The sequence below is a fragment of the Chiloscyllium plagiosum genome, unplaced genomic scaffold (assembly GCF_037043375.1).
Source record: "Chiloscyllium plagiosum isolate Xiang-an unplaced genomic scaffold, Cpla_swu_hap1 HiC_scaffold_23, whole genome shotgun sequence".
NCBI lineage: Eukaryota > Metazoa > Chordata > Chondrichthyes > Orectolobiformes > Hemiscylliidae > Chiloscyllium > Chiloscyllium plagiosum.
In genome coordinates, this window is record NW_028270161.1 from 60,559,624 (window position 1) to 60,585,769 (window position 26,146).

General features: G+C 43.2%; 1 protein-coding gene across 3 annotated transcripts in view; it reads left to right on the forward strand.

Annotated features, from left to right (window-relative positions):
• LOC122561437 (dynein axonemal heavy chain 3-like) overlaps nt 1–26,146 on the forward strand; it is a 557,691-nt gene that overhangs the window by 152,302 nt on the left and 379,243 nt on the right. For 2 of the 3 annotated variants that reach the window (XM_087999740.1, XM_087999742.1), the window contains exons 8-13: nt 1,334–1,438; nt 2,973–3,103; nt 3,773–3,971; nt 5,951–6,154; nt 17,568–17,702; nt 22,519–22,637. In XM_087999740.1, the coding sequence (XP_087855866.1) occupies nt 1,334–1,438; nt 2,973–3,103; nt 3,773–3,971; nt 5,951–6,154; nt 17,568–17,702; nt 22,519–22,637 (893 nt within the window). The remainder of the gene's footprint in view (nt 1–1,333; nt 1,439–2,972; nt 3,104–3,772; nt 3,972–5,950; nt 6,155–17,567; nt 17,703–22,518; nt 22,638–26,146) is intronic. The other variant, XM_087999741.1, reaches the window with a different exon arrangement.

The window sequence follows — 26,146 nt, forward strand, 5'->3', positions numbered from 1 at the left end:
TCCAGCAACACATTTCCAGCTCAGTATCTTCAATCTTTGACCAAGTTTTGAAGACACAATGAACCCAGAACCAAGCCTCTCAGTGTCGGAAATAGCTCTTGAGCATCACTCATCTGAAGAAATGAATATTTCTTCAGGCATTACTGAATCTTATGAGATGTGAAGAACCGAGATATGTCTTCCGTTTAATAATTCATGGCAATGTGATTACATGTTAATATTTAATATCCGCAGGTTTCATCAGAATATTCCAAGACGATAGTAAACTGAAGTGTTTGTGATTTGTTACAAGTTGTAGTAACCTAATGGCTGTCATTGGTTTACATTTCTTAAAGCATTTCCCTTGCACCATTTATTGGGAACTTATTAACCCAACTTTCTGAAGCATGAGATAACTTTATGTAAACATTCATACAGTCATATAGTCACAGAGATATATAACAGACCCTTCAGTCCAACTTGTGCATACCGACCAGATATCCTATATTAATTGAGTCCCATTTGCCAGCACTTGGCCCATATCCTTCTAAACCCTTCCTGTTCATGTACTCATCCAGATGCCTTCTAAATGTTGTAATTGTACCAGCCCCCACTACTTCCTCTGCCAGCTTATTCCATACTAGTTTTTCACCAAACATTACGTGTTGTCTGATTAGTGTTTCAAGCAGAATGCGAAAGCTTGATGTCAATTTCTCCAATCGGACGTGCCCTGCTCTCCCCTGCTACAGCCAGCAAACTGATTCCTCGTTTCAACAGTGGCTTGTGTGTCCACCATGTCTATTGTTTGTCAGTGTTTCAGATCTCATTCTTAGTAAAGGATGTTCCTTCATGATAGCACTATTACAGATTCATAGAAACAAAAGCAGAGAGGATGATGTTAGTGCTAGCTCTTTGGCTATTGAGTACGTTCTAATCTCAAGCTCTCACCCTATAACATGAAAAATCCTGAGTTTTTAATCTAATTCCATTCCACAGGTCGCTATTGATATTGCTTCCATGATCCTTTTAGGTAGAACATTGCAGATTAGACAATACTAGAAAATAATGGACTGCTCTTTTCCATCAAAATTGGGTAGCAGTGAATTTAATGAAATAACTGCCACTCAGGAATCACTGCATTCTCCAAACATTAATGAGGGCAGAGAGTCTTTCTGTCAAACCTCAGTTTGTTTCTGTTGAACCCATTGAATCCAGCCTTTAATTTATCTGGGATGAGTTTTATTTAAGAAAAATGACTTTACAAGTAACTTTTCTCCACTCAGTTTTCCCATATTGCTGAGCAATTCTGTAAACAGGCAGTACATCTGAACCTCTCAATTTCCTTCACTATTAGGAGATTCGGGATGCATATTCAGGAGCTATGAGGAAGGCTATACTTGACTATGTGCTGTTAGATCCATTTGAACAGGAAAGACTTGGTATTGACCTCCTTCCCAAGGTATGTGGAAATATAAGTTTCTTGGTCAATTGACCATGATTCTGAGGGAAAGTGTGTGTCTTCATGCACCATTTAGGAGAATTGTATGTTCTTCACATCCTGCATTTTGAATAAGTGAAGGTATAGTCATGAAATATGGTTGTGCTAGGCTGATACCAGGGGCAGATACAGGCTGAATCCTTTCCTGTCACTCAGTACTCTTCACTGGTTCCTGTAATGACATTGTGTTGTACTATAAACATATTCTATTATCTGACAGGAAATATTAGAAATTGTAAATTGCAAATCCTTTCAGAAATGTAATCTGCCTGCTCCATTTGCTCAGACGTGATACTACATTTGGCCAGGTGCACTGTGTTTGATTATTACCCTAATTCACACATAGGTCTGACCTTGTGTGAAAGAGAATAAGCAGTACAACAGCTGAATGAGCATCAACTTGGGCACTTGTTATCCACAAAACAGTGGATTTTATATCAGGTGAAGAGTAACTCCCCCCCCCCTTTAGATTAGATTATTAGATTAGATTACATTACAGTATGGAAACAGGCCCTTCGGCCCAACAAGTCCACACCGACCTGCCGAAGCGCAACCCACCCATACCCCTACATTTACCCCTTACCTAACTCTACAGGCAATTTAGCATGGCCAATTCACCTGACCTGCACATCTTTAGACTGTGGGAGGAAACCGGAGCACCCGGAGGAAACCCACGCAGACACGGGGAGAATGTGCAAACTCCACACAATCAGTCGCCTGAGGCAGGAATTGAACCCGGGTCTCTGGCGCTGTGAGGCAGCAATGATAACCACTGTGGGACCGTGCCGCCCACTTTTGCAGTAACATCCAAAATATTGAGATTGTGGCAGGAGGTGTGGGTCAGTTTAATCATTTGGCTGAATAATCTATGATTTCTGTAAATGCAGGGTAAGGGAATTGGTCTGGGTGAGTTACTCTTCAGAAAGTAGGTGTGGACCTGTTGGACCAAATGACCTGTTACCACACAGTCGGGATTCTATGAATATTGTGTGCAGCAGCTCCAACTGTGTAGATTGAAGCCGTCTATTATAGAGGTGGTTCTTGGACATTGCCCCCTCACCCTGACTGAAGGCATTTCCTTGTGTAAACCAGGATTAGGGGTCCTCCGACAATGAGAACTCAGAGAAATGAGAGACATACACACACCCAGATATTTGCTATCTGATTTCTTGGTCTCTATAGTGAAATGTTGCCAGAATTGCTAGAGTTAAATATCAGCCAAACCTAATAAACCAATTGAAAGATTAGGATTGACCTTAATGGCCAAGACAGTAAGTCAGAAATATTCGCAAACACAGGAGGAACTCAGCACAGGGGTGCTCCAAAGTGGGAAAGGACGGAGATTGAGGTTACCTACCTGTGTGGAATGGGATGATAATGAGACCTGCTGAAATGCAGAATCTACCAACAGCTATGAGCTACTGAACTCATCGATGCTGATGATATTCTCAATGCGTGTCTGTATCTTTACTGTAAATCCACTTTATTTCTCCAGCGGTCTAACACAGCGGGAAGAGGGAGGCTCCCCTGGCATGAAAGCGTAAAGTCTGCACGTGAGAAATTAACTGATAACTTATACATCACTCATCCAGTCATGTCCTCAATATTGCTCAATTTTCAGACCAGGTAGGCATTTTGAAACCTCCACTTCAAACTGTCTAGAAAATGTCAATCATTGTCGAATATCATTAATTCCCATATGGTTCGTTGATGATCTTTAGGGAAGGAAACTGCCTTCCTTGCCTCATCTCGTCTAAATGTGACTCCAGACCCATAGCAAAGTAGTTGACTTTTATCTGAAATTCTGAAATGGCCTAGCAAGCCACTCAGCTCAAAGGAAATTAGGAAATATGTAATAAATGCTAGCCCAGCCAGCGACACCCACATCCTATGAAGAAATTTAAAAAGTGATCAAGTAGTGACCACTTAAAGGTCTCAACTCACCACCCCCCTGATCACTCCAGCAATGAAACTGTAGTGACCTCTTTAGGGAGGGCCTTCAATTGTCCCAACTTGAGGGAACATGGAGACATAGATGGTGAGTGAGGAAGTAGCTTTGAAATGGCTGTGGTAATGAGCAAATAAGGGAGTGGAGCTTGTTTTGTGCATAAACATCTCTGCACATGCTTCAGAAGAACCTCCCAGACTGTAGGATATTTTGGAACATCATTTCTGTAGCACCGTGATGCAGCAAAGCAGCTTACAGCCAACAAAGGTGATTATGAAATTCAGTTTCTGTTTTACTGTGAGGAGAATCTGTGTCCCTGCAGGTAATTTTGCACTTCTGTGTTACAGATACAAAAACTTCCGACTGATAGAAGCTGAGCTGCTCTCACAGGTCTTCCCCTTTACTCTGGATCAGTTAATTAACCACGTCTCCATGGTTACAGAGAACAGGAGTATGGTTTTGCAGGATCACTGGTTGAAGGACTGTTCTGAGATCATTGCTGAGGACAGAGAGATTGTAGAAGCCTGGATGCCCCATGATAATGAGGTAAAACACTGACTGTGAATACTTCTATATTCAAGCTGAATTCTCCTGACAAATCCTGATTGGTAAGAACATTCCTCAAATTTTTCCCATTGGTCTTCAGAGTTGTAAACTGGCGGCACGGTGGTTCAATGGTTAGCACTGCTGCCTCACAGCGCCAGAGACCTGGGTTCGATTCCAGCCGTGGGTGACTCTGTGTCAAGTTTGCACGTGCTCCCTGTGTTTGTGTGGGTTTCCTCTGGGTGCTCCGGTTTCCTCCCACAATCCAAAGATGTACAGGTTAGGTGACTTGGCCATGCTAAATTGCCCACAGTGCTCAGGGGTGTGCAGGTTAGGTGTCTTAGTCAGAGGTAAATGTAAAGTAATGGAGAATGGGTTTGGGTGGGATGCTCTTCAGAGGGTCAGTGTGGACATGTTGGGCCACACTGTATGGATTCTAAACAAAGAAGAGAAACTGTGTCCTGCCTTGAACCAATCCCTCCAGACCCTTCTATCCCTATCCTCATCCCTGAACTCTTTCCCCCACATCTGATTTCCTCTCCTACCCTTCTCCCATTTACCTATCCTCCTTCCCCTGCACCAGCTCTCTGTGCATCCTCACCTCTCTTCCCCTTAAGTTCTCCAACCCACGCTGTGCTTGTTTCATCACAGTTTAGGTTTTGAGCCGGAATTTCCAATTTGGAGTCAGGAATTATGTGTTGGGATAGCTCACAATGTTGCATCTTGCATTAACACACATGTCTATGCTACTTATCCAGTGGGGAGTAGGGGTTAGTCCTTTCATTTCCCCTTTCCCTCATGCATCCTCCAGACCCACCTATCCTGTATTCACTATAGGAAGGACGTGTGAGCCTTATACTATCATTGGACAAATTTAGACATAATCACAAAAACAGCAAAAACAAATCACCCATTGAAACCCCACTTGAAAAAAATGCTTACCTTAAACATTTTTTTTTAATAAATAGGTTTATCTGCTGCTGAGGTAAATCAGTTTATGTGTGTTGGTACTCAGCCAAGCATTCATAATGAGATTCCATCATACAGGTGGTTCAGTAAATCCTCCAGAGCTGATTATGATAGAGATGTGATCTCATTATTTTCAAAGGTTCAGAAGATAGATTTTCAATCAAAGATACTTGGCATCAGTTCAGCTTTTTTCAACTGATAAATGTATAGCCTTTAAAAAAGTTAATGACCTTCAATCACTGGTCCAAATGACACAATAAAAGTTGTTTCTCGATACTGTTGAATACCCTTTATTCAGTGGAGAAAGTGCTGTAATACATCTGAACACTTCAACATTGCTGGTTGTTTGGTCAGCTATCCCAGTGCCATTTTGTGTGAACTTCAAATTAGAACTTGCCACATTTCCTGCACAAGACACGATAATGTCTGGGACAAATTGGAGGGGAAATAGTATATTTGTTCCCCCTCTGCCTCCTCCATTTCCAACCTCTAACATTGTTACAATGGCAAAATCAGTCTCTAGATTGCAGCAAGCTTACCAAAACATCCATTTCTTTAACAAAGCTGAGTCTGGGATTTCTCATGCTTCTATCATTCAAATTCTGGTAATTTGAGCAAACACTGGAGAAAGCAATTTAATAAAAATGTATAATTAGTCAGGAAAGAATATAATCCATCCCACGAATACAAATGAACATAAGCATGTATACATGATGATAGGAGCAGGACAGGCTAATAAAAGCCTGGATGTTAAACCAGTGAGTGAACAGTCTGCAGTTGATTGGAGCATGAAACTGCTGAGTAAATCACATCACATTCAGTTTTGTAATAGCTCAAATTAAAAACATTCACAATGCACTGATTAACCAATGGAGCTTGTATTAATTTGGATCATTTTGCAAAGTTCTACTTACTGCTTAAGAATTTTTATTTTCCAAATAGTCTGCATTAAACCACATCAACACCAAAAGATGATTAATGTTCTCTTGATGTAAAAATGATTTGAACTATAGGAGCTGAGGATGGTAAAAATGGACCACTTCTTTGGCAGTGTTGCCACACTCACATCAAATCTCCTCCGAAGCATTGTGGAAGGATCACTTCAAGAATTAGTCCAGATATTCGAAGTCTATCAACAAGGAAACAGTTATGAAGGAGATTACCCTACGGATTCCCTGGGGCTTCCTGTCAAACCTCATCCCATCATCATCTTCGTGGTAAGAGAAGACTACATTACGTCATTACCTCTGCTTTTCGCCCTCCACAGATGCTTTCACCCCTGCGGCATTTCTCCAACACTTTTGGTTTACCTTTCAACATCCACAGTATTTTATCTTTTTTTGTTGATTACAGTTCATTCATTACCCTCTGAAATTTCCTCTGAAGCTTCCAGAATATTTCCTTGCATTTGTTTCCTCTCCATATACCACGGAGAGGAGAGGATAATGGGGATGGGGGGAAGAGGGAAGGTAGAAAGAGCGACAGGATGAAGGAAGAATGTTAAGGAGAAAATGTGAGGAGAAGGGGAGGTGACAGGAGGGAAAGGGTTGAATGTGAGGCAGAGAGTGAGTGAAGGAATGAAGGGAGAAAGTAAGGGATGGGATAAAGGAAAGGGGAGAAGAATGGTAGGGAGAGGGAGGGGGGAAGAGGAGACGGATTGAAGGCTGAGGGGAGGAGATTAGAAAAGTAGTGAATGATGAGGAGGAGGGAGGGGTCAGCTGAGGGAAGAGAGAACAGAAGGCAGAATGAATGGCAAAAGGTGAGCATGGGGAGAGGAGCAAGGGAGTGCAGGACACATGGGTAAAGGGACAGATTTGAGGCAGAGATGAGGAAAGGCAACAGCTAATGGGGAAGTGACACACTGTAAATTGCTCAGACACTGAGCTAGCAGGTACACAATGGACCAAATGGCCTCTTTCTGTGCTGTAACAATTTTGAGAATTTATGTGAGAGAAGGAGATGAGGGGTTACAGGGAAAGGTGGAAAGGGGACATGTGGGAAAATCTCTGAAAAGGAAAAGGAAAACAAGCTGTCAATAATCGTACAGTGACAGAGCTCCCTGATGACAAATAGGATTCTTTCCTCCTCCTCTGGATAACCACTGTGGCCTGACCAATCTCTCCACGAGGTTCTCCCATCTGACCTTTGTCCCCATGATTTTTTTACTTACCCATCTCTGAACCTGGAGGGTCCTCTCTGCTCATTGTGACCCCTCACCTGAATAAACAGCTGAGGTTTCTAAACAGCTCTGAGGAGCCTGTCCACCCACCTCTTTTAATTGCATCTTTCTTTTTTCAATTCTTTCACTGGACGTCAGCATCACTGGTTGGACCAGCATTTATTGCCCGTCGCTAGTTAGATAGATAAAATCCCTATAGTGTGGAACCAGCCATTTGGCTCAACAAGTCCACACCGACTCTCCAGAGAGTGTCCTTCCCGGAACCATTCCCCTCCCCTATTACTCTACATTTCCCATGATTAATGCACCTAATCTACACATCCCTGAACACTATGGGTAATTTAGCATGGCCAATTCACCTAACCTGAACATCTTTGGACTGTGGAGCACCTGGTGGAAACCCACGCAGACACGGGGAGAATGTGCAAACTCCACACAGTCTCCCGAGTCTGGAATCGAACACGGGTCCCTGGTGCTGTGAGGCAGCAGTACTAACCACTGAGCCACCAGGTGATGATGAGCTACCTTGTTGAGCTGCTATTATCTGCATACTTTAGGTGGACCCACAATGTCATTGGGAAGGGAATTCCAGGATCTTCGTAGATGGTGCACACCTACTGAGTGTCGATGTTGGAGGTGGTGGATGTTTGTGGATGTGCCAATCAACCAGGCTGCTTTGTCGTGGATGGTGCCAACCTTCTTGAGTGTTATTGGAGCTGCACCCATCCAGGCAAATAGGGAGTATTCCATCACATGCCTGACTTGTGCTTTGTAGATGGTAGACAGGTTTTGGAGAGTCAGGAGATGAGTTACTCACCACAGGATTCCTAGCCTCTGACCTGGTCTTGCATTTATATATTTATATATATATTTTCCACAATGTTTATGGTCTAGTTCAGTTTCTTGTCAATAGTAAGCTCTGGGATAGTGGGCGATTCCGTAGTCATAATGGCGTTGAATGTCAAAGGTGATGACTAGATTCCCTTTTAATGGAGATGGACACTGCCTGACACCCACAATTCCATTTGAGAGGGAATGCCAGGATTTTGACCAAGCAATATTGAAGGAACGGCAATATATTTCCAAGTCAGGATGGTAAGAGGTTTGGAGGGAAACTTGCAGGTGGCAGTGTTCACATGTATCTGCTACCCTTGTCCTTCTAGATGGAAGTGTTGTGGGTTTGGAGGGTGCTGTCTAAGGAACCTTGGTGAAATTCTGCAGTGCACCTTTATAGATATGTGTGGTAACATTGTACACTTCTCACTGTATGGTGTACTTGAGTACACATGACAATAAAACCTAAATCTAACTCTAAATCTGCCTGTATTGCTCGCAAGACAAAGCTTTTCACTGTGCCTCAGTATGTGTGACAATAAATTCAATTCAATTCAAATCAAGATGGTGGACATTACTGAAATTGAGCATCAGTGGTGGAGAGAGTTGATTTTGAAGATAGTCAATCAAATGGGCTGCTTTGTCCTGATGGGGTCATTGTTGCAATTTAGTCTAGTTTAGCAACAGATGACATTGCACGGAAGCCAGTCAATAAGATTCAGAGTAGTAACAATCTTTAAAATTGTGTCCTTGCACAGGGAGTTCCATAAACTCTGAGGTGGGGTGATTTGCAAAGGACAATTTGCAGAGTTGAGCAAACACACCAGCAGAGACACAGCATCCAACAGAGGGAAGAAGATCAGGAACAGAAGGGTGACCAAGGGGCTGCATCCAGAAGAAAGCACTGATCTTTACACAGTTTCCAGAGGTCAGGGCTCCAATAGGGCTGTTGCTCTAGTGCCAAGTGGCCATCTACCCATGTGCCCTATTGGAGCTCAACTTCATGTCGTTAGGCCACTGGCAACCACCATTGCCCATGGCAGTGACTGGCCTGGAATCTTCATGTGTCCAGCTGAGTCCCAGACACAGCCACTGACACCTGAAGAATCTCACAATCGTCAAACCCTGATACTCTCTGTCCACTTGAGCATCCCAAAATATAGTTGCTCCACTTTTGAAGGCTGTACCTTCAAAGGCCTGGACCAAACCTCTGGACATTGATCCAGAAATTTCCCTGACCGCACTCTCCTCGACCATGACAGTCCTTCAGATCAGTCTCTGACCTCCCATTTGATCATCTACCCTTACATTTCCTCATGTGCTGGACACCTAAAGTTGCTGCAACAGTACTGCTGTGAATCCCCTGAGGAGATTTTAGAAAGGTTAAAGGCACTGTATAAATTCGAATTAATTTTGGCTCTCCATTGAGGGTTAAAGGACTCTAACCAATTCTTCTGCAATTTCAAGCCTACTTCTAACCCTACCTCAGCATCTCTGTCCTATTTTACTGTACTATGCACACATCCATTCACAACCATATACACACACACATATACACACATACACCTCACACACAAACATACATCTCACACACACACATACACGCACATCAGATAGACACACAGATTTATTCAGACACATCTCCTTGAAAATGAGCTCTTTCTATTCTGCTGTCTGCTGCATCTCTCCTTTGTGTCTAGCCAGATGATTTGTATATCTCAACTGCCTTCCTTATCGCACTGCTTCCAGGTCAAGAATCCCCAGATCATATGGGCTTATTGTTCAAGAAATTACAATTGATCCTTTTAAGTAATGCAATCTCTTAAAAGTCCCTTTCAAACATCTTTCAAAACAATAAAGATTCTACAGGCAAAGAAACTACACATTTTTTAAACTGTGTTTTGTCCAGATCAGAGGTCATCTGAGGATATCTGGTTTGTACTTGAGTCATCACTTTGCTGTGCTTCCCATTAGAGATTTTACTCTGCAATCATCTTTTCCCATTTACCCACTTTACTTTCCTAAAACATAAAGTTAACTCTTCCCCTGTGTAGTATTTTTACCTTGAAGGTTTTCTGGCCTTTTTTCATAAATGCTTTAAACCAAATTATATGGCTGCTGTTAATAGTTAAAATTGTCACAGAAATGGCAGTCTGCTGTTTAATGAGTGAGCTGGCTTTCTTCATTAGGGCAATTTTCTGTGCACCAAAAATCATAAATCCATTCATAATGAAATGGTTTGTACAATTACAGCATTCAGTATTCTGATGGGAAAGGCTAGTAAATAATAATATCGTAACTAGAAAATGCTGACAGTGACCTTTCTGAAGCAAAAGAGAATTATAAAAATGTAATACTGTTTAAGAACAAAGAACAATACAGTATAGGAACAGGACCTTTGGCCCTCTGAGCCTGTGTTGTCACATTTTGATCTTCCATACTGAAACTGTCTTCACTTAAAGGATCCTTATCCCTCTATTCCCTTCCTATTTATGCATTCATCCAGGTGTTTCTTGAATGCTGCTAGTGTGTCTGCTTCCACCACCTCCCCTGGCAGTACGTTCCAGGCACTCACCACCCTTTGTGTGAAAAACATGCCTCACACATCTCTTTTAAACTTTCCCCTCTCCCTGCACCCTGAACCTTTGTTCCCTAGTAATTGACCCCTCCACCCTGGCAAAAAAAGCCTCATACTTGCTGCTCTATCCATGCCATTCACAATCTTATAAACATCTAGCAGGATGCCCCTCAACCTCCTGCATCCCAGTGAAAACAAACCCAGTCTATCCAACCTTCCTTCATAGCTAAAATCCCCCCATACCAGGCAACATCCTGGGAAATATTTTCTGTACCCTGTCCATACATCCATCTGGTAGTGTGATGACCAGACTGTATGTAAATATGCATGATTATTTTGTTGTTTGAAATACCCTGATCATTTTTGCATGTTGATATGATGATCCTTGATGCAGACGTTTGTGATGTACACGCATACAGAGCCATAGAGTAACACAGCATGGAAACAGGCCCTTCGGCCCAAACTGGTCCATGCTGACCATGGTGCCCACTCAGTTAGTTCCAATTGCTCGCATTTGGACTATATTCCTTCTAAACCCTTCCCTTCCATGTACCTATCCAAATGTTTTTTAAATGTTGCTACTGTACCTGCCTCAACCACTTTCTTTAGCAGCCTATTCCATATATGCACCACTCACTGCATAAAGACATTGCCCCTCAGGTCCTTCTTAAATCTTGCCCCTCTTAACTTAATCTTATGCCCCCTGGGGGAAAAGACTACATGCATTCATCCTATCTATACCCCTCATGATTTGATATACCTCAGTAAGGTCACAGATGTGTGCTGCAAGGATCTGTTCTCGGTCCACTGCTGTTGGTCATTTTTATAAATGACCTGAATGAGGGCATACAAGGATGGGTTAGTAAATTTGTGGATGACACTAAAGTGAGTGGAGTTGCGGACAATGTGGAAAGATGTTGCAGGTGACAGAGAGAGACATAGATAAGCTGCAAGCTGGGCTGAGAGGTGGCAAATGGAGTCTAATTCAGAAAAGTGTGAGGTGGTTCATTTTGGAAAGAGTAACAGGAATTTAGAGTACTCAGCTAATGGTAAGAAAGTTGGGAGTGTAGATGAGCAGAGAGATCTCGGTGTCCATGTACATAGATCCCTCAAAGTTGGCACCCAGGGTGATAGGATTGTTAAGAAGGCTTACGATGTGTTAGCTTTTATTGATAGAGGGAGTGAGTTTCTGAGCCATGAGGTCATGCTGCAACTGTACAAAACTCTGGTGCGGCCACACTTGGAGTACTGTGTACAGTTCTGGTCACCGCATTATAGGAAGGATGTGGAAGCATTGGAAAGGGTGCAGAGGAGATTTACCAGGATGTTGCCTGGTATGGAGGGAAGGTCTTATGAGGAAAGGCTGAGGGACTTGAGGTTGTTTTTGTTAGAGAGAAGAAGGTTGAGAGGTGACTTAATAGAGTCGTACAGGATGATCAGAGGATTAGATAGGATGGACAGTGAGAGCGTTTTTCATCGGATGGTGATGGCTAGCACAAGGGGACATAAATTTAAATTGATGGGTGATAGATATAGGACAGAGGTCGGTTCTTTACCCAGAGAGTAGTAAAGTGTGGAATTCCCTGCCTGTAACAGTAGTAGACTCATTAACCTTAAGGGCATTTAGAGTCATAGAGTCATAGAGATGTACAGCATGGAATCAGACCCTTCGGTCCAACCCGTCCATGCTGACCAGATATCCCAACCCAGTCTAGTCCCATCTGCAAGCACCCGGCCCATATCCCTCAAAGCCCTTCCTATTCATATACCCATCCAAATGCTTTTTCAATGTTGCAATTGTACCAGCCTCCACCACTTCCTCTGGCAGCTCAATCCATACACGTAACTGCGTGAAAAAGTTGCCCCTTAGGTTTCTTTTATATCTTTCCCCTCTCACTCTAAACCTATGCCCTCCAGTTCTGGACTCCCAGACCCCAGAGAAGAGACTTTTTCTATTTATCCTATCCATGCCCCTCATAATTTTGTAAACTGCTATAAGGTCACCCCTCAGCCTCTGACGCTCCAGGGAAAACAGCCCCAGCCTATTCAACATCTACCTATAGCTCAAATCCTCCAACCCTGGCAACATCCTTGTAAATCTTTTCTAAACCATTTCAAGTTTCACAACATCTTTCCAATAGGAAGGAGACCAGAATTGCACTCAGTATTCCAACAGTGGCCTAACCAATGTCCTGTACAGCTGCAACATGACCTCCCAACTCCTGTACTCAATACTCTGACCAATAAAAGAAAGCATACCAAATGCCTTCTTCACTATCCTATCTACCTGCGACTCCACTTTCAAGGAGCTATGAACCTGCACTCTCTTTGTTCAGCAACACTCCCTCGGACCTTACCATTAAGTGTATAAGTCCTGCTAAGATTTGCTTTCCCAAAATGCAGCACCTCGCATTTATCTGAATTAAGCTCCATCTACCACTTCTCAGCCCATTGGCCCATCTGGTCCAGATCCTGTTGTAATCTGAGGTAACCCTCTTCGCTGTCCACCACATCTCCAATTTTGGTGTCATCTGCAACTCACTAACTGTACCTCTTATGCTCACATCCAAATCATTTATGTAAATGACAAAAAGTAGTGGACCCAGCGCCGATCCTTGTGGCACTCCACTGGTCACAGGCCTCCAGTCTGAAAAACAACCCTCCACCACCACCCTCTGTCTTCTAGCTTTGAGCCAGTTCTGTATCCAAATGGCTAGTTCTCCCTGTATTCTGTGAGATCTAACCTTGCTGATCAGTCTCCTATGTGGAAGCTTGTCAAACGCCTTACTGAAGTCCATATAGATCACATCTATGGCTCTGTCCTCATCAATCTTCTTTGTTACTTCTTCAAAAAACTCAATCAAGTTTGTGAGACATGATTTCCCACGCACAAAACCATGTTGACTATCCCTAATCAGTCCTTGCCTTTCCAAATACATGTATATCCTGTCCCTCAGAATTCCCTCCAACAACTTGCCCACCACCTGGCTTGTCCTTACCGCCCTTCTTAAACAGTGGCACCATGTTAGCCAACCTCCAGTCTTCCAGCACCTCTCTTGTGACAATTGATGATACAAATATCTCAGCAAGAGGCCCAGCAATCACTTCTCTAGCTTCCCACAGAGTTCTAGGGTACACCTGATCAGGTTCTGGGGATTTATCCACGTTTATGCGTTTCAAAACATCCAGCACTTCCTCCTCTGTAATATGGACATTTTTCAACGTGTCACCATCTATTTCCCTACAGTCTATACCTTCCATGTCCTTTTCCACAGTAAACGCTGATGCAAAATACTCGTTTGGTATCTCCCCCATTTTCTGCGGCTCCACACAAAGGCCCCTTGCTGATCTTTGAGGGGCACTATTCTCTCGGCAAAAGTGAGGACTGCAGATGCTGGAAACCAGAGTTTAGATTAGAGTGGTGCTGGAAAAGCACAGCATGTCAGGCAGCATCCGAGGAACAGGAAAATCGACATTTCGGGCCCTATTCCCTCCCTAGTTACCCTTTTGTCCTTAATGTATTTGTAAAAACCCTTTGGATTCTCCTTAATTCTATTTGTCAAAGCTATCTCATGTCCCCTTGTGGCCCTCCTGATTTCCCTCTTAAGTGTACTCCTCTTCCTTTATACTCTTCTAAGGATTCACTCGATCTATCCTGTCTATTCCTTCTTTTTCTTAACCAAACCCTCAATTTCTTTAGTCATTCAGCATTCCCTATACCTATCAGCCTTTCCTTTCACCCTGACAGGAATATACTTTCTCTGGATTCTTGTTATCTCATTTCTGAAGGCTTCCCGTTTCCAGCCGTCCCTTTAACTGCAAACATTTGCCCCCAATCAGCTTTTGAAAGTTCTTGCCTAATACCATCAAAATTGGCCTTTCTCCAATTTAGAACTTCAACTTTTAGATCTGGTCTATCCTTTTCCATCACTATTTTAAATATAATGGAATTATGGTCGCTGACCCCAAAGTGCTCCCCCACTGACACCTCAGTCACCTGCCCTGCCTTATTTCCCAAGAGTAGGTCAAGTTTTGCACCTTCTCTAGTAGGTACATCCTAATGTTCTATGTTCTATGTACCCCTCATTTTCCTACATTCTCAGGAATAAAGTCCTATCCTGGCCAAACTCTACTTATAACTCAAGCCTACTAGTCCTGGCAACATCCTCGTAAATCTTCTTTGCATTTTTTCCAGTTTAACTGTCTTTCCTATAACAGGGTGACCAAAACTGTACACAATACTCTGAATTGGCCTCACCAACAATGTATACAACTGTAAATAATGTCCAACTCCTGTACTCAGTGCCTGAACCAATGAAGGCCAGAATGCTAAATACCTTCTTCACCACCCTGTCTACCTGTGACACTGCTTTCAACGAACTATGTACTTGTATTCCTAGGTCTCTCTGTTCCATAACACTCTTCAGGACTTCCTATTTACTTATTTGTATTGAATTGAATTTGCCAATCCTCAGTTCCCTTCCCCATCTGTTGGAGATCCCTCTGTAATTTTTGATAGCCTTCCTCGCTATCAATGAGGTATAAAGATGTCCGTGTTGTAATCAACTCTACAAGAGTTCTATATATACTCATTGATACCCAGATGCAATGATTTTAATTTCCTGCAAGGTACAATATAGTTTCAAATAAGTATTTTATACAATCACAGATTTAAGGTAAATCAATGAGCTGATTTTACAATGAACCTAGATACTGGCTGTTGAAAAGAATTCTCTGGAGTGATCCCTGTAACACCAGTCCAAGCACCTTAAGAAAAAAATCTTGCATTTGTATAGAACTTTCAAAATCTCAGAATGTCCCAATGCTCTTTCCAACCAACAAAATACTGTGGAAGTGTCTGCACTGTTTTAATGCAAAAAAATGCATCCATGTGCTTTTCAAGCCTTCATAATATGGATTAGTACAACACAGGACAGACCCTTCAATCCACCATATCTGTGCCTGATCATAATGGCATTCTAAAGTGATCTCATCTGCCTGCACATGATCCATATCCCTCTATTCCCTAACTGTTCAGATGCTTGACTAAAACCCTCTTAAACTTTGCTATTGTACCTGCTCTACTACCCCCCCCCACTCCCTCCATCCCCCTGCAGCATGTTCCAGGCACCTACCTCCACCCATGTAAAATACTTCCCTTGCACATCTCCTGTGAACTTTCCACCTCCCATCTTAAACCTATACCCTCTAGTATTTGACAAATATTCAGATGTACAGATGCCAAAGCATACAAAAGCCACGGGAGAAATGCTGGAAAATGGGATTAGAATTGCTAGATGATTGCTTAGACCAGTACAATCCAGATTAGGTGATTGCTTAGGTGATTGCTTAGAACAGTACAATCCAGATGGGCTGAAGGGCCTTTTCCTGTGCTGTGCAGACTTCTGTGACTTTGTGACCCAAGCTCCTGCAAAGAGTGATGAAAAGATATCTAGATTTCTGTTTTTCTTCAGATATATTAAAAACCAGATTTCCATTGGTATGCTAGTGCCCCATATCAGTCACATTCCAGCTGTATTGTATGGCTGTTGGATTTGCACTTCTGGGGGGGACGCTGCAGATATTTATTCATTTACAGGGCAAATCATTTTTGTTGAAATCTTTGCCATGCAGAAAATAAAGAGATGTACCAAGCAGCAAAATCAGGAACTACTTTCCATGTCGCTCTGAGGTAGAGATTTTGTTGTTGAATGTTTTGTTGGAGAGGTGACAGTATCCTGCTGATATTTCTCAAAGCTGCAGTAGGGAGGGACATTAGTGAGTGCTATGTTTCTTTACGGAGAGTGTTTGGTCGTGGTGGCTGGCGATTGTAATGCTGAGCTTCAGGTGATTTATTTTCACCTGCTTTGCCTCGTTGTGTGCTCCCTAATTAAATGCGATTTGCGGATATCTTAATGCAGCTCACACACCCTGCCCAATCACCACCTCTTTGAGTACCTTAGCTTAATCACAATTGAAATAGCCCTGTGTGATAGAGCTAGCTAATTGTCCATTAATGTTTAACATTTCTGTGATGTGTCTTTAATTCAGTAGACTCGTTTCTGAATTTGTTTTGGTGGGCAGGCAAGTTAGGGAGGTGGTTAATATTTCAAGTGGTCCTCTGAATGGACACAGCAGTGGGTCTATTTGTGAAATGTTATGTAAATTGCATACTTCACACAGCGAGTAATTAGGGTTTCGAATGCTCTGCCTGGAACTGTGGTGGAGGGGGGTACAATTGAGACATTCAGGAGGGCCATTAGATGATTACTTGGATAGAAATAACATGCAGAGTAGAGGAGAAAAGGCAGGAGTGTACATTCTGATTGTGCGAGCATCCAAGGTGCAACTCTGGCAGTGAGTTCCAGAATCAGAATTCATTGCTGCGATTGGTGCGCCAATCCACAGAACGTCAGAGTGACTGCGCACAGCCACTTACAGGGAACGCTGATTGGGCAAGAGGTAATGGTTTAATAAGCCAGTCGGCATGACGGACTGAATGGCCTTCCTTCTGCACCTAACACAGCATGGGTCAGCACAGTGGCTGAGTGGTTAACACTGCTGCCTCATAGCGGCAGGGACCTGAGTTTGATTTCACCCTCGGGTGACTGTCTGTGTGGAGTTTGCACATTCTTCCTGTGTTTGTGTGGATTTCCAGTTTCTTCCCAGAGTCCAAAGATGTGCAGGTGAGGTGGATTGGCCATGTTAAATTGCCCATGGCATTCAGGGATGTGCAGTCTAGCTGCGTTAACCACGGGAAATGCTGGGTTTCAGGGATGGGGAGGCAGTCTAGGTGGGATGCTCTTTGAAGGATCAGTGTGGACTTAATGGGCCGAGTGGCTTCCACACTTTAGGGATTCTATGAATAATTATGTAAATCTAAAGCTGAAGGCACCATTTCTAATTTAATAATAACACTGACTAACCTAATAATGTCATGATACTTGGAAATAATGTATTTTCTGTAACTCTGATGTGTGATAAAAAAATCTTCAAAGTTCTCTATTCCTGAGTCTGTTTAACTCTGTGAAATGTATAGAAGCCTCAGTTGGAGGGATCCCAGGTCATATTCACACCAACTGTTGATGATGTGATCGAAGGATTAAATCGCATCGTGGACCTTTTAGTCACCAGCGTCCAGCAGATACCGAGAATTGAACACCAGCTCTTTCAGGTAGTTATCGGCTGCACTGCTTATTTTCACATGCCTCTCAGTAACTGCTATTTTCCTGTCTATGTATCCAATTTTCTCCCATTCATTCTGATGTACAGTATAAGCTGATCCTGCCTTAGAGTTCTCTGGGCTGTGTATGACTCAATTAACTGTGTTCAGGTCGAAACTGTGTCACTGAATGTTGGGAAGATGGTGGGCAATCACACCTGAGACCCAAGCTTCCCTCATCTGGTTTTGGGACAAACAGGTCCTTGGGGTGTTCGGGACTGGGAGCCCTGGATGATTTTCTGTGCACAGGGCAACAGTGGGGAACTGTGATTATCTCTGCCTTAGAACAGTGAACACGTAGGCAGACCCAGTCAAGACATTTTCCACAACGTTATCAATTCTTTCCCCAAGTGTTATACCTCACGGAGGCAGGGTGCTGGAGTTGAGTCGGTATTCAGTCTTGAACTCTCCTTTGATGGGATATTGATTGCAGTCAAGGTTTTGATGTAGGTGTTGAGGCCAGCCCTTACTTGGCATATTGACATTGACATGGGTGCCTTGACTAAATCAAGGCAACTGACATGGTAAGGAACAGCCGGCTGCAAAATGGCGTCAGTAATTGGAGGGCCAAGTCTCACAGCAACTTTGTAAAAAATTCCCAACATAAAACAGGCAGTTTGGGCACAACTTAGTGCGAGTGTGTATCTCTGTGTATTTGTATGTGCATGAGTGAGAATGTGTGTGGCTGGATGTGTGCATGGAAGTGTGTGTCTGTGTTTCTCTGCGTGTGTGCCTCTGTCCAAATGTGTGTGTGCTTGTATATGTGTCTGTATTTGTAAGTGTATCTGTGTCCGGGTACATGTGTGTTTGTGTCTGAGTGCATATATATGTGTATGTCAGTATGTGTGCGTGGATACGTATCTCTGTGTTGATGTGCGTGTGTATCTGAGTGTGCATATGTCTGTCTATCTGCATGTGAATGCGTGAGTGCGGGTTTCTGTGTGTGTATGTATGTGTTTCCCTGTCTGTGTGTGTTTGAATATCTGTGTGTGCATACATGTCTGTATGTATGGAGTGTGTATTTGTGTGTGTGTTTGGGGGGATGGTCGGTAGAGTGGGTGGTGGGGAGGCTCCACGCCCATTCCCCATATTCCCAGCACCGGGCAGATCTATCTGCTCCCTGTTGCACTGGGAAACTGGAGGGCAATTGGAACATTCCAGTTTCACATCAGAAGCAAAATACCATGGATGCTAAAGATCTGAAATAAAAACTGAAACTGCTAGAAAGCCCTAGCAAGTCTGGCAGCATCTGTAGTGAGAGAAAGAAAAGCTAAAATTTCACATCTATCATGAGAAGTGAAAGAGAGGTGGACAAGTGATGGCTTTTATGCTGCTGACGAAGTGAAGAGGGGCAGGAATAAGAGTGGGTTAGGGTCAGGATTAGGGTTAGAGTTAGATTTCAGATGAGAGTTAGAGTTAAGATTCGAGCCAGCATTAGGGTCAGAGTTATGGCTAGGGTTAGGATCAGGGTTGAGGTTAGGGTCAGGGTGAGGGTTAGGGTTGGGGTCTTGGTTCGAGTTAGGGTCAGGGTTAGGGTTAGGTTCAGGGTTATAGAACATAGAACAGTATAGCATACTACAGGCTGTCAATGCTACCTTTTATCCTACTGTAAAATCAAGCTAACCAACATATCCTTCATTTTGCTATCATCAATGTGCCTATCCAAGAGGCGCTTAAATGTCCCCAATAGTGCGGTGAGGAAGGCATATGGCGTACTGGCTTTTATTGGTAGAGGAATTGAGTTCCGGAGTCCTGAGGTCATGATGCAGTTGTATAAGACTCTGGTGCGGCCGCATCTGGAATATTGTGTGCAGTTTTGGTCGCCATACTATAGGAAGGATGTGGAGGCACTGGAACGGGTGCAGAGGAGGTTTACCAGGATGTTGCCTGGTATGGAAGGAAGATCGTATGAGGAAAGACTGAGACACTTGGGGCTGTTTTCATTAGAGAAAAGAAGGTTTAGGGGTGACTTGATTGAGGTGTACAAGATGATTAGGGGGTTAGATAGGGTTGACAGTGTGAACCTTTTCCCGCGTATGGAGTCGGGTATTACAAGGGGGCATAGCTTTAAATTAAGGGGGGGTAGATATAGGACTGAAGTTAGGGGTAGGTTCTTCACTCAGCGAGTCGTAAGTTCATGGAATGCCCTGCCAGTAGCAGTGGTGGACTCTCCCTCTTTATGGGCATTTAAGCGGGCATTGGATAGGTATATGGAGGATAGTGGGTTAGTATAGGTTAGGTGGGCTTGGATTGGTGCAACATCGAGGGCCAAAGGGCCTGTACTGCGCTGTATTCTTCTATGTTCTATGTTCTAATGTACCTGACTCTGCTGTCAGTGCATTCCATGCACCCACCACTCTCTGATATTTCCCCTATACCTTCCTCAAATCACCTTAAAATTATGCCCCTCATGATAGATATTTCTGCCCTGGGAAAAAGTCTCTGGCTATCTACACTATCTATGTCTCTCATCATCTTGTACACCTCTATCAAGTCACCTCTCATCCTTCTTTGCTCCAATGGGAAAAGCCGTAGCTCCTTCAACATTTCTTCATAAGACGTGCCCTCCAGTCCGGGCAGCATCCTGGTAAATCTCCTCTGCACCTTCCCTAAAACTTCCACATCCTTCCTATACTGAGGCAACCACAAATGAACACAATATTCCAAGTGTGGTCTAACCAGGGCTTTATAGAGATGCAGCATAACCTTGTGGCTCTTAAATTCAATTTCTTGCTAATGAAAGCCAACACACCATATGCCTTCTTAACAACCCTATCTACAAGAGTGCCATGATGACCCAATGGTTAGCACTGCTGCTTCACAGCGCTAGGGACTTGGGTTTGATTCCAACCTCGGGCGACCATCTCTGTGGAGTTTGTACAGTTCTCTCCGTGTCTGCATGGGTTTCCTCCCACAGTCCAAAGATGTACAGGTTAGATGAATTAGCCATGCTAAATTGCCCGTAGTGTTCCGGGATGTGTAAATTACATGCATTAGTCATGGGAAATGTAAGGTAATAGGATAGGGGAATGGGCCTGGGTGGAATATTTTTCGGAGGATCTGTGTGGACATGTTGGGCCAAATGGGCTGTTTCCACTCTGTAGGGATTCTATGAACTAGGTAACTTTGAGGGATCTATGGATGTGGACCCCAAGATCCCTCTGTTCCTCCACACTGCCAAAAATCCTGCCTTTAGCCCTGTATTCTGCATTCAACTTTGACCTTTCAAAATGAATCACTTCACACTTTTCCAGGTTGAACTCCATCTGCCACTTCTCAGCCCAGTTCTGCATCCTGTCAATGTCCCGTTGCAACCTACCACACCACCGACCTTCATGTCATCGGCAGTCTTACTAACCCACCCTTCCACTTCCTTATCCAATTCATTTATAAAAGTCGCAAAGAGCAGAGGTTTCAGAACAGATCCCTGCGGAATACCACTGGTCACTGAGCTCCAGGCTGAATACTTTCCATTTACCATTTTTATTTCTTCTATGGGCCAGCCAATTCTGTATCCAGACAACCAAATCCCTGTATCCCATACCTCCTTATTTTCTGGATCAGCCTACCTTGGAGAACCTTATTGACCACCTTGCTAAAATCCACATACACCACATCCACTGCTCTACCTTCATCAATGTATCCTTTCACATCCTCAAATAACTCAACAAGGCTTGTGAGGCATGACCTGCCCTTCACAAAGCCATGCTAACTATTTCTACTCAAACTATTTCCAACTAATCATAAATCCTTTCTCTCAGAATCCTTGCCAATAATCTGCCCACCATTGACATAAGACTGAATGGTCTGTAATTCCCAGAGTTATCCCTATTCCCTTTCTTGAACAAGGGAATAACATTTGCCACCCTCCATAATATTTGCCACTTTATAGTCAGGGTTAGCGTCAGGATTAGGTTCAGAGTCAGGGTTAGGGTCAGGTGTAGTGTCATGGTTAGGGGTTAAGATTAGTAGGTTAGGGAGATTAGAGATCAAAGGTGCCCCAGAACAAAAAGTAAAGGTTGTGGATAAGGGATAAAAGCATATGTCCAGGGCAAGTGTGAAGAGCAGACGAAATGTCAGTTTTGACTGAAAACAAAATGCAGACGGGCACTTGGGTAAAAGAGAAGAGTGTTCATGCTCTGAAGTTTTTGATGAACTGAACTTTCAATCCTGATGAGATGCTGCACCTCCAGGTAATGTGGAGCTGATCTGGAACACTGCAGTAGGCCCAGGATAGAAACACCAGCATGACAGCAAGATGGCTTATTGAAATGGCAAGTAACTGGGATGTCAGGGTCATGTTTGTGGACTGATTGGATGTGTTTCCCAAAATTATCAGCTTCCTGGGATGAGCAGACCCCAGGCCGCTTTGGATAAAACATCTAACTTCAGTGATATTCTTAGGAGGCTGGCCTCCAAACCAACGTCATCACTTTCAAGCCCCACCTTCACCTCTTCTTGACATCAGCGCTAGCATTCAACCTAATGGGGTTGATGTTAACCCATTCAATAGCCACTCACTTAAAGAATTCAGCTTTTCTATCTGTCTGTGTGATACTGTCAGTTGGCTATAAATCCATATTAATGTTCCAAATTCCAACTAAAACAAAGATGACCTCACCTCAAATTCTTTTTTTTTTTAGCTTTTCTGCACAGATTCATGAAAAAACAACAAAAAGAAGAGACTTTGTGTCTGAATGCTGTTTATTTTGGTGTTTCCAGTCAATGGGTAAAGTTGGCATCACTGGCTTGTCTATTTGTCCTGCAGGCTGTAGCTAACCTGGAGATCAAATATATCAGCTCAGTTCGAAATGAAGAGGAGATGGTCCTGAGTGCAAAAGCCACACTTCAGACTGTTGTTACAAACAACAGTCATGGTCCACTCAGGTAAGAGTGCATTAACAACAATCACATTACGATTTGGGATCGTATACTAGTCCTGGCAGATGTGGGGAGTGTGACACGTTTGGGAGGAACAAGTGAGTTTTTCTCTGGGCTGTTCAAGGTTGGAAGGCAGGTGGGTGAACTCATAAATTCATCCAGGTTCTTTAGACAGCACTTTCCAAGCTTACGACCACTTTCATTGAGAAGGATAAGGTCAGCAGATACATGGGAACACCACCATCTGCAAGTTCTCATTCAAGTCACTCACCATCCTAACTTATAGTCACAGAGTCATACAGCATGGAAATATACCCTTCGGTCCAACAACCCACACCAACCAGGTTCCAAAGTAAATTAGTCTCTGCCTGCATTTGCTCACATCCCTTGAAACCTTTCCTATTCATGTATTTATCCAATGTCTTTTAAATGCTTTCCCTGCATCCACCACTTCCTCTGTCAGTTCATTCCACACTCTCTGTTTAAAAGAATTGCCCCATGTAACCTTGTTAAAACGTTCTCCTTTCACCTTAAAAATATGCCCCATAGTTTTGAACTCCTCCAACCCTAAGGTTGCTATTCACCTTATCTCTGCTCCACATAATTTTATAAACCTCTTTCAGGTCACCCCTCAACCACCTATGCTCCAGTGGAAGAATTCCCAGCCTCTCCAGCCTTTCTTTATAACTCAAACTCTCCACTCCAGGTAACAGCCTAGTAAATCTTTTCTGAACCATCTCTAATTTAATAATATTCTTCCTATAGCAGGGCAACCAGAAATGCACACAGTATTCCAGAAGAGGCCAAGGCAATGTCCTGTACAACCTCATTTTGGAAATATATCTGTGTTCCTTCAAAATCCTGGAAATTCCCATTTTAACGTCACTGTGGGTCTCTCTACAGCACATGGACTGCAGTGGTTCAAGAGGGCAGCTCACCACCACCTTCTCAAGGGCAACTAGGGATAGGCAATAAATGCTGCCCAGATAGTGATGCCCACTTTCCACAAATGAATAAGAAAAAAACAGGGAACCATGCCATCAGCGTACCCACCATCTGCCCATCTGCTCCCACTCTCACAGCTACTTTACAAGTGGGGTCAGAATGGAGAGTTATCAGGTCCATATACACCACATCAACCGCTTTACCTTCATCCACCTGTTTTGTCACCTACTTGAAGAACTCAATAAGGTTAGTTAGGCATGGCCTACCCTTCACAAAACTGTGTTGATTGGCCCTAAATAAATTATTCATTTCCAGATGATTATAAATCCTATCTCTTATAACCTTTTCCAACATCTGACCCACAACCAAAGGAAGGCTCCTGGGCCTATAATTACCAGGGTTGTTCCAACTCCCCTTCTTAAACATTTGCTATTCTCCAGTCTTCTGGCACTACTCCTGTCAACAATGATGACATAAAAATCAAAGGCAAAGGTTTTGCACTCTCCTCCCTCATTTCCCAAAGAATCCAAGGATAAATCCCATTTGGCCCAGGGGTCTTATCTATTTTCAGATCTTCCAAAATTGCTAAAACCTCCTCCTTGTCAATCATAATCCCATCTAATCCAGGAGCCTGTATCTCCATATTCTACTAATATTGCTCTTTTCCAATATGAATGTGAATATCATGCAGTAAGTATAACAGTGAGAATATTGATACTCACTGTGGGGCAACAGGCCCCTCTGAAGAGTAACCCACCCAGACACATTCCCCTACCCTACATTTCCCCTGACTAGTGCACCTACTCTACACAAGACCAATTCATCTAACCTGCATATCTTTAGACTGTGGGAGGAAACCGGAGCACCCGGAGGAAACTCACACAGGCACAGGGAGAATGTGTAAACTCAGATAGTCATCCAAGGCTAGATTCGAACCCCGGTCCCTGGCATTGTGAGATAGCAGTGCTAACCATGAACCACCATGCTGCCCTCAAATGCCTCCATCATGGTTGACTCAGTAGTTAGCACTGCTGAGTCACAGCGCCAGGGATCTGGGTTCGATTCCACCCTCGGGCAACTATCTGTGTGGAGTTTGCACATTCTCTCCGTGTCTGCGTGGGTTTCCTCCCACAGTCCAAAAATGTGCATGCTAGGTGGTTTAGCCATGGAAGATGCAGGGTTACAGGGAGAAGGTCAGATCTGGGTGGGATGCTCTTTGAATAGCCGCTGAGGGCTTGATGAGCCAAACAGCCTTCTTCCATACTGTAGGGATTCTGATGATTATCAAAAATTTGCGATTTCAAACTCATGCAAATGTATAGTCCCTACATACAAACTAAACTCACCACAAAATGTTCAGACTTTGTCCAGGTTGAGAAGGTGATGACCTAGTGGTATGATTGCAAAAATATTAATCCAGAGACCCAGAAAATTCCCTGGGTGCCTGGTTTCAAATCTCATGATGCCAGGATTAACAACTTAATGATGATTATGAAACCATTGTTGATTTTTATAAAACTCACTGATGTCATTACCTGGTCTGGCCGACATGTGCCCTCCAGACCTACAGCAATGTAGTTGACTCTAACCTGTCATCTGGGCAATTAGGGATGGGCAATAATGCTGGACTAGCCAGCAACATCCACATCCCAGGAATGAATTAAATAAAAGTTCGGTCTAAATGGATTTTTAAAGATGTGATAAATATTAGTTGCAAACTGAACACTTTGTCCCTGTAAGTTTTCTTTTATGTGGAGGTATGTTTTTTCAGATGTTAATGATTGTCAAAGATTTTGAAAGATTAGAAATTTATGAATTAGGATCTTTTAATTAATTTTGTGCCTTTAAATGTAGTTTTTCAATACACCACTGCCAACCTGACCCTTACACCTTCATCATTTCCTTTATTTAGATTTAAAACTCTAACTTTGGATTCGACCATAAAACCATAAGAAACAGGAACAGGCACAGGCCATTCTGCCCCTCGAGCCTGCTGTGCTATGCAGTAGGATCATGGCTGATCTGATATTCCTGCTCTTCTCCTACAACTCTCATTCCTTAACTTATCAATAATCTATCGATCTCAGCCTTAAATATAAACAAGGGCTTTGCACTCACCACTTTCTGAGGCAAGGAGTTCCAAAGACTCACACCCCTCTGAGAGAAGAAATTTCTCCTCATCTTAGTCTTTAACTGAGCCCTTCTATTCTGTGACAATGCCATCTGGAACTAGACTGTCCCATGAGGGGAAACATGCTCTTAGCATTTATCCTGTTAAGCCCCTTAAGAATCATATATCTCTTAATGAAATTACCTCGGATTTTTCTAAACTCCAGTAAGTAGAGTCCCAACTTGTTGAACCTTTGCTCATAAGGCAATCCTTCCATACCAGATCAAACAAAGCACTGCAGATGCTGACAGGCTATAAAGCCTTCAGAACTCTCACTCCTGGCTGCAGAGAGAGTTCCCCTAACTATATTATTGTAGCTTGGAGGGGAACTTGAAGGTGATGGTGCTCCCATGTATCTGCTACTTTTGTCCTTCTACATGGAAGTCGTTGTGGGTTTGCA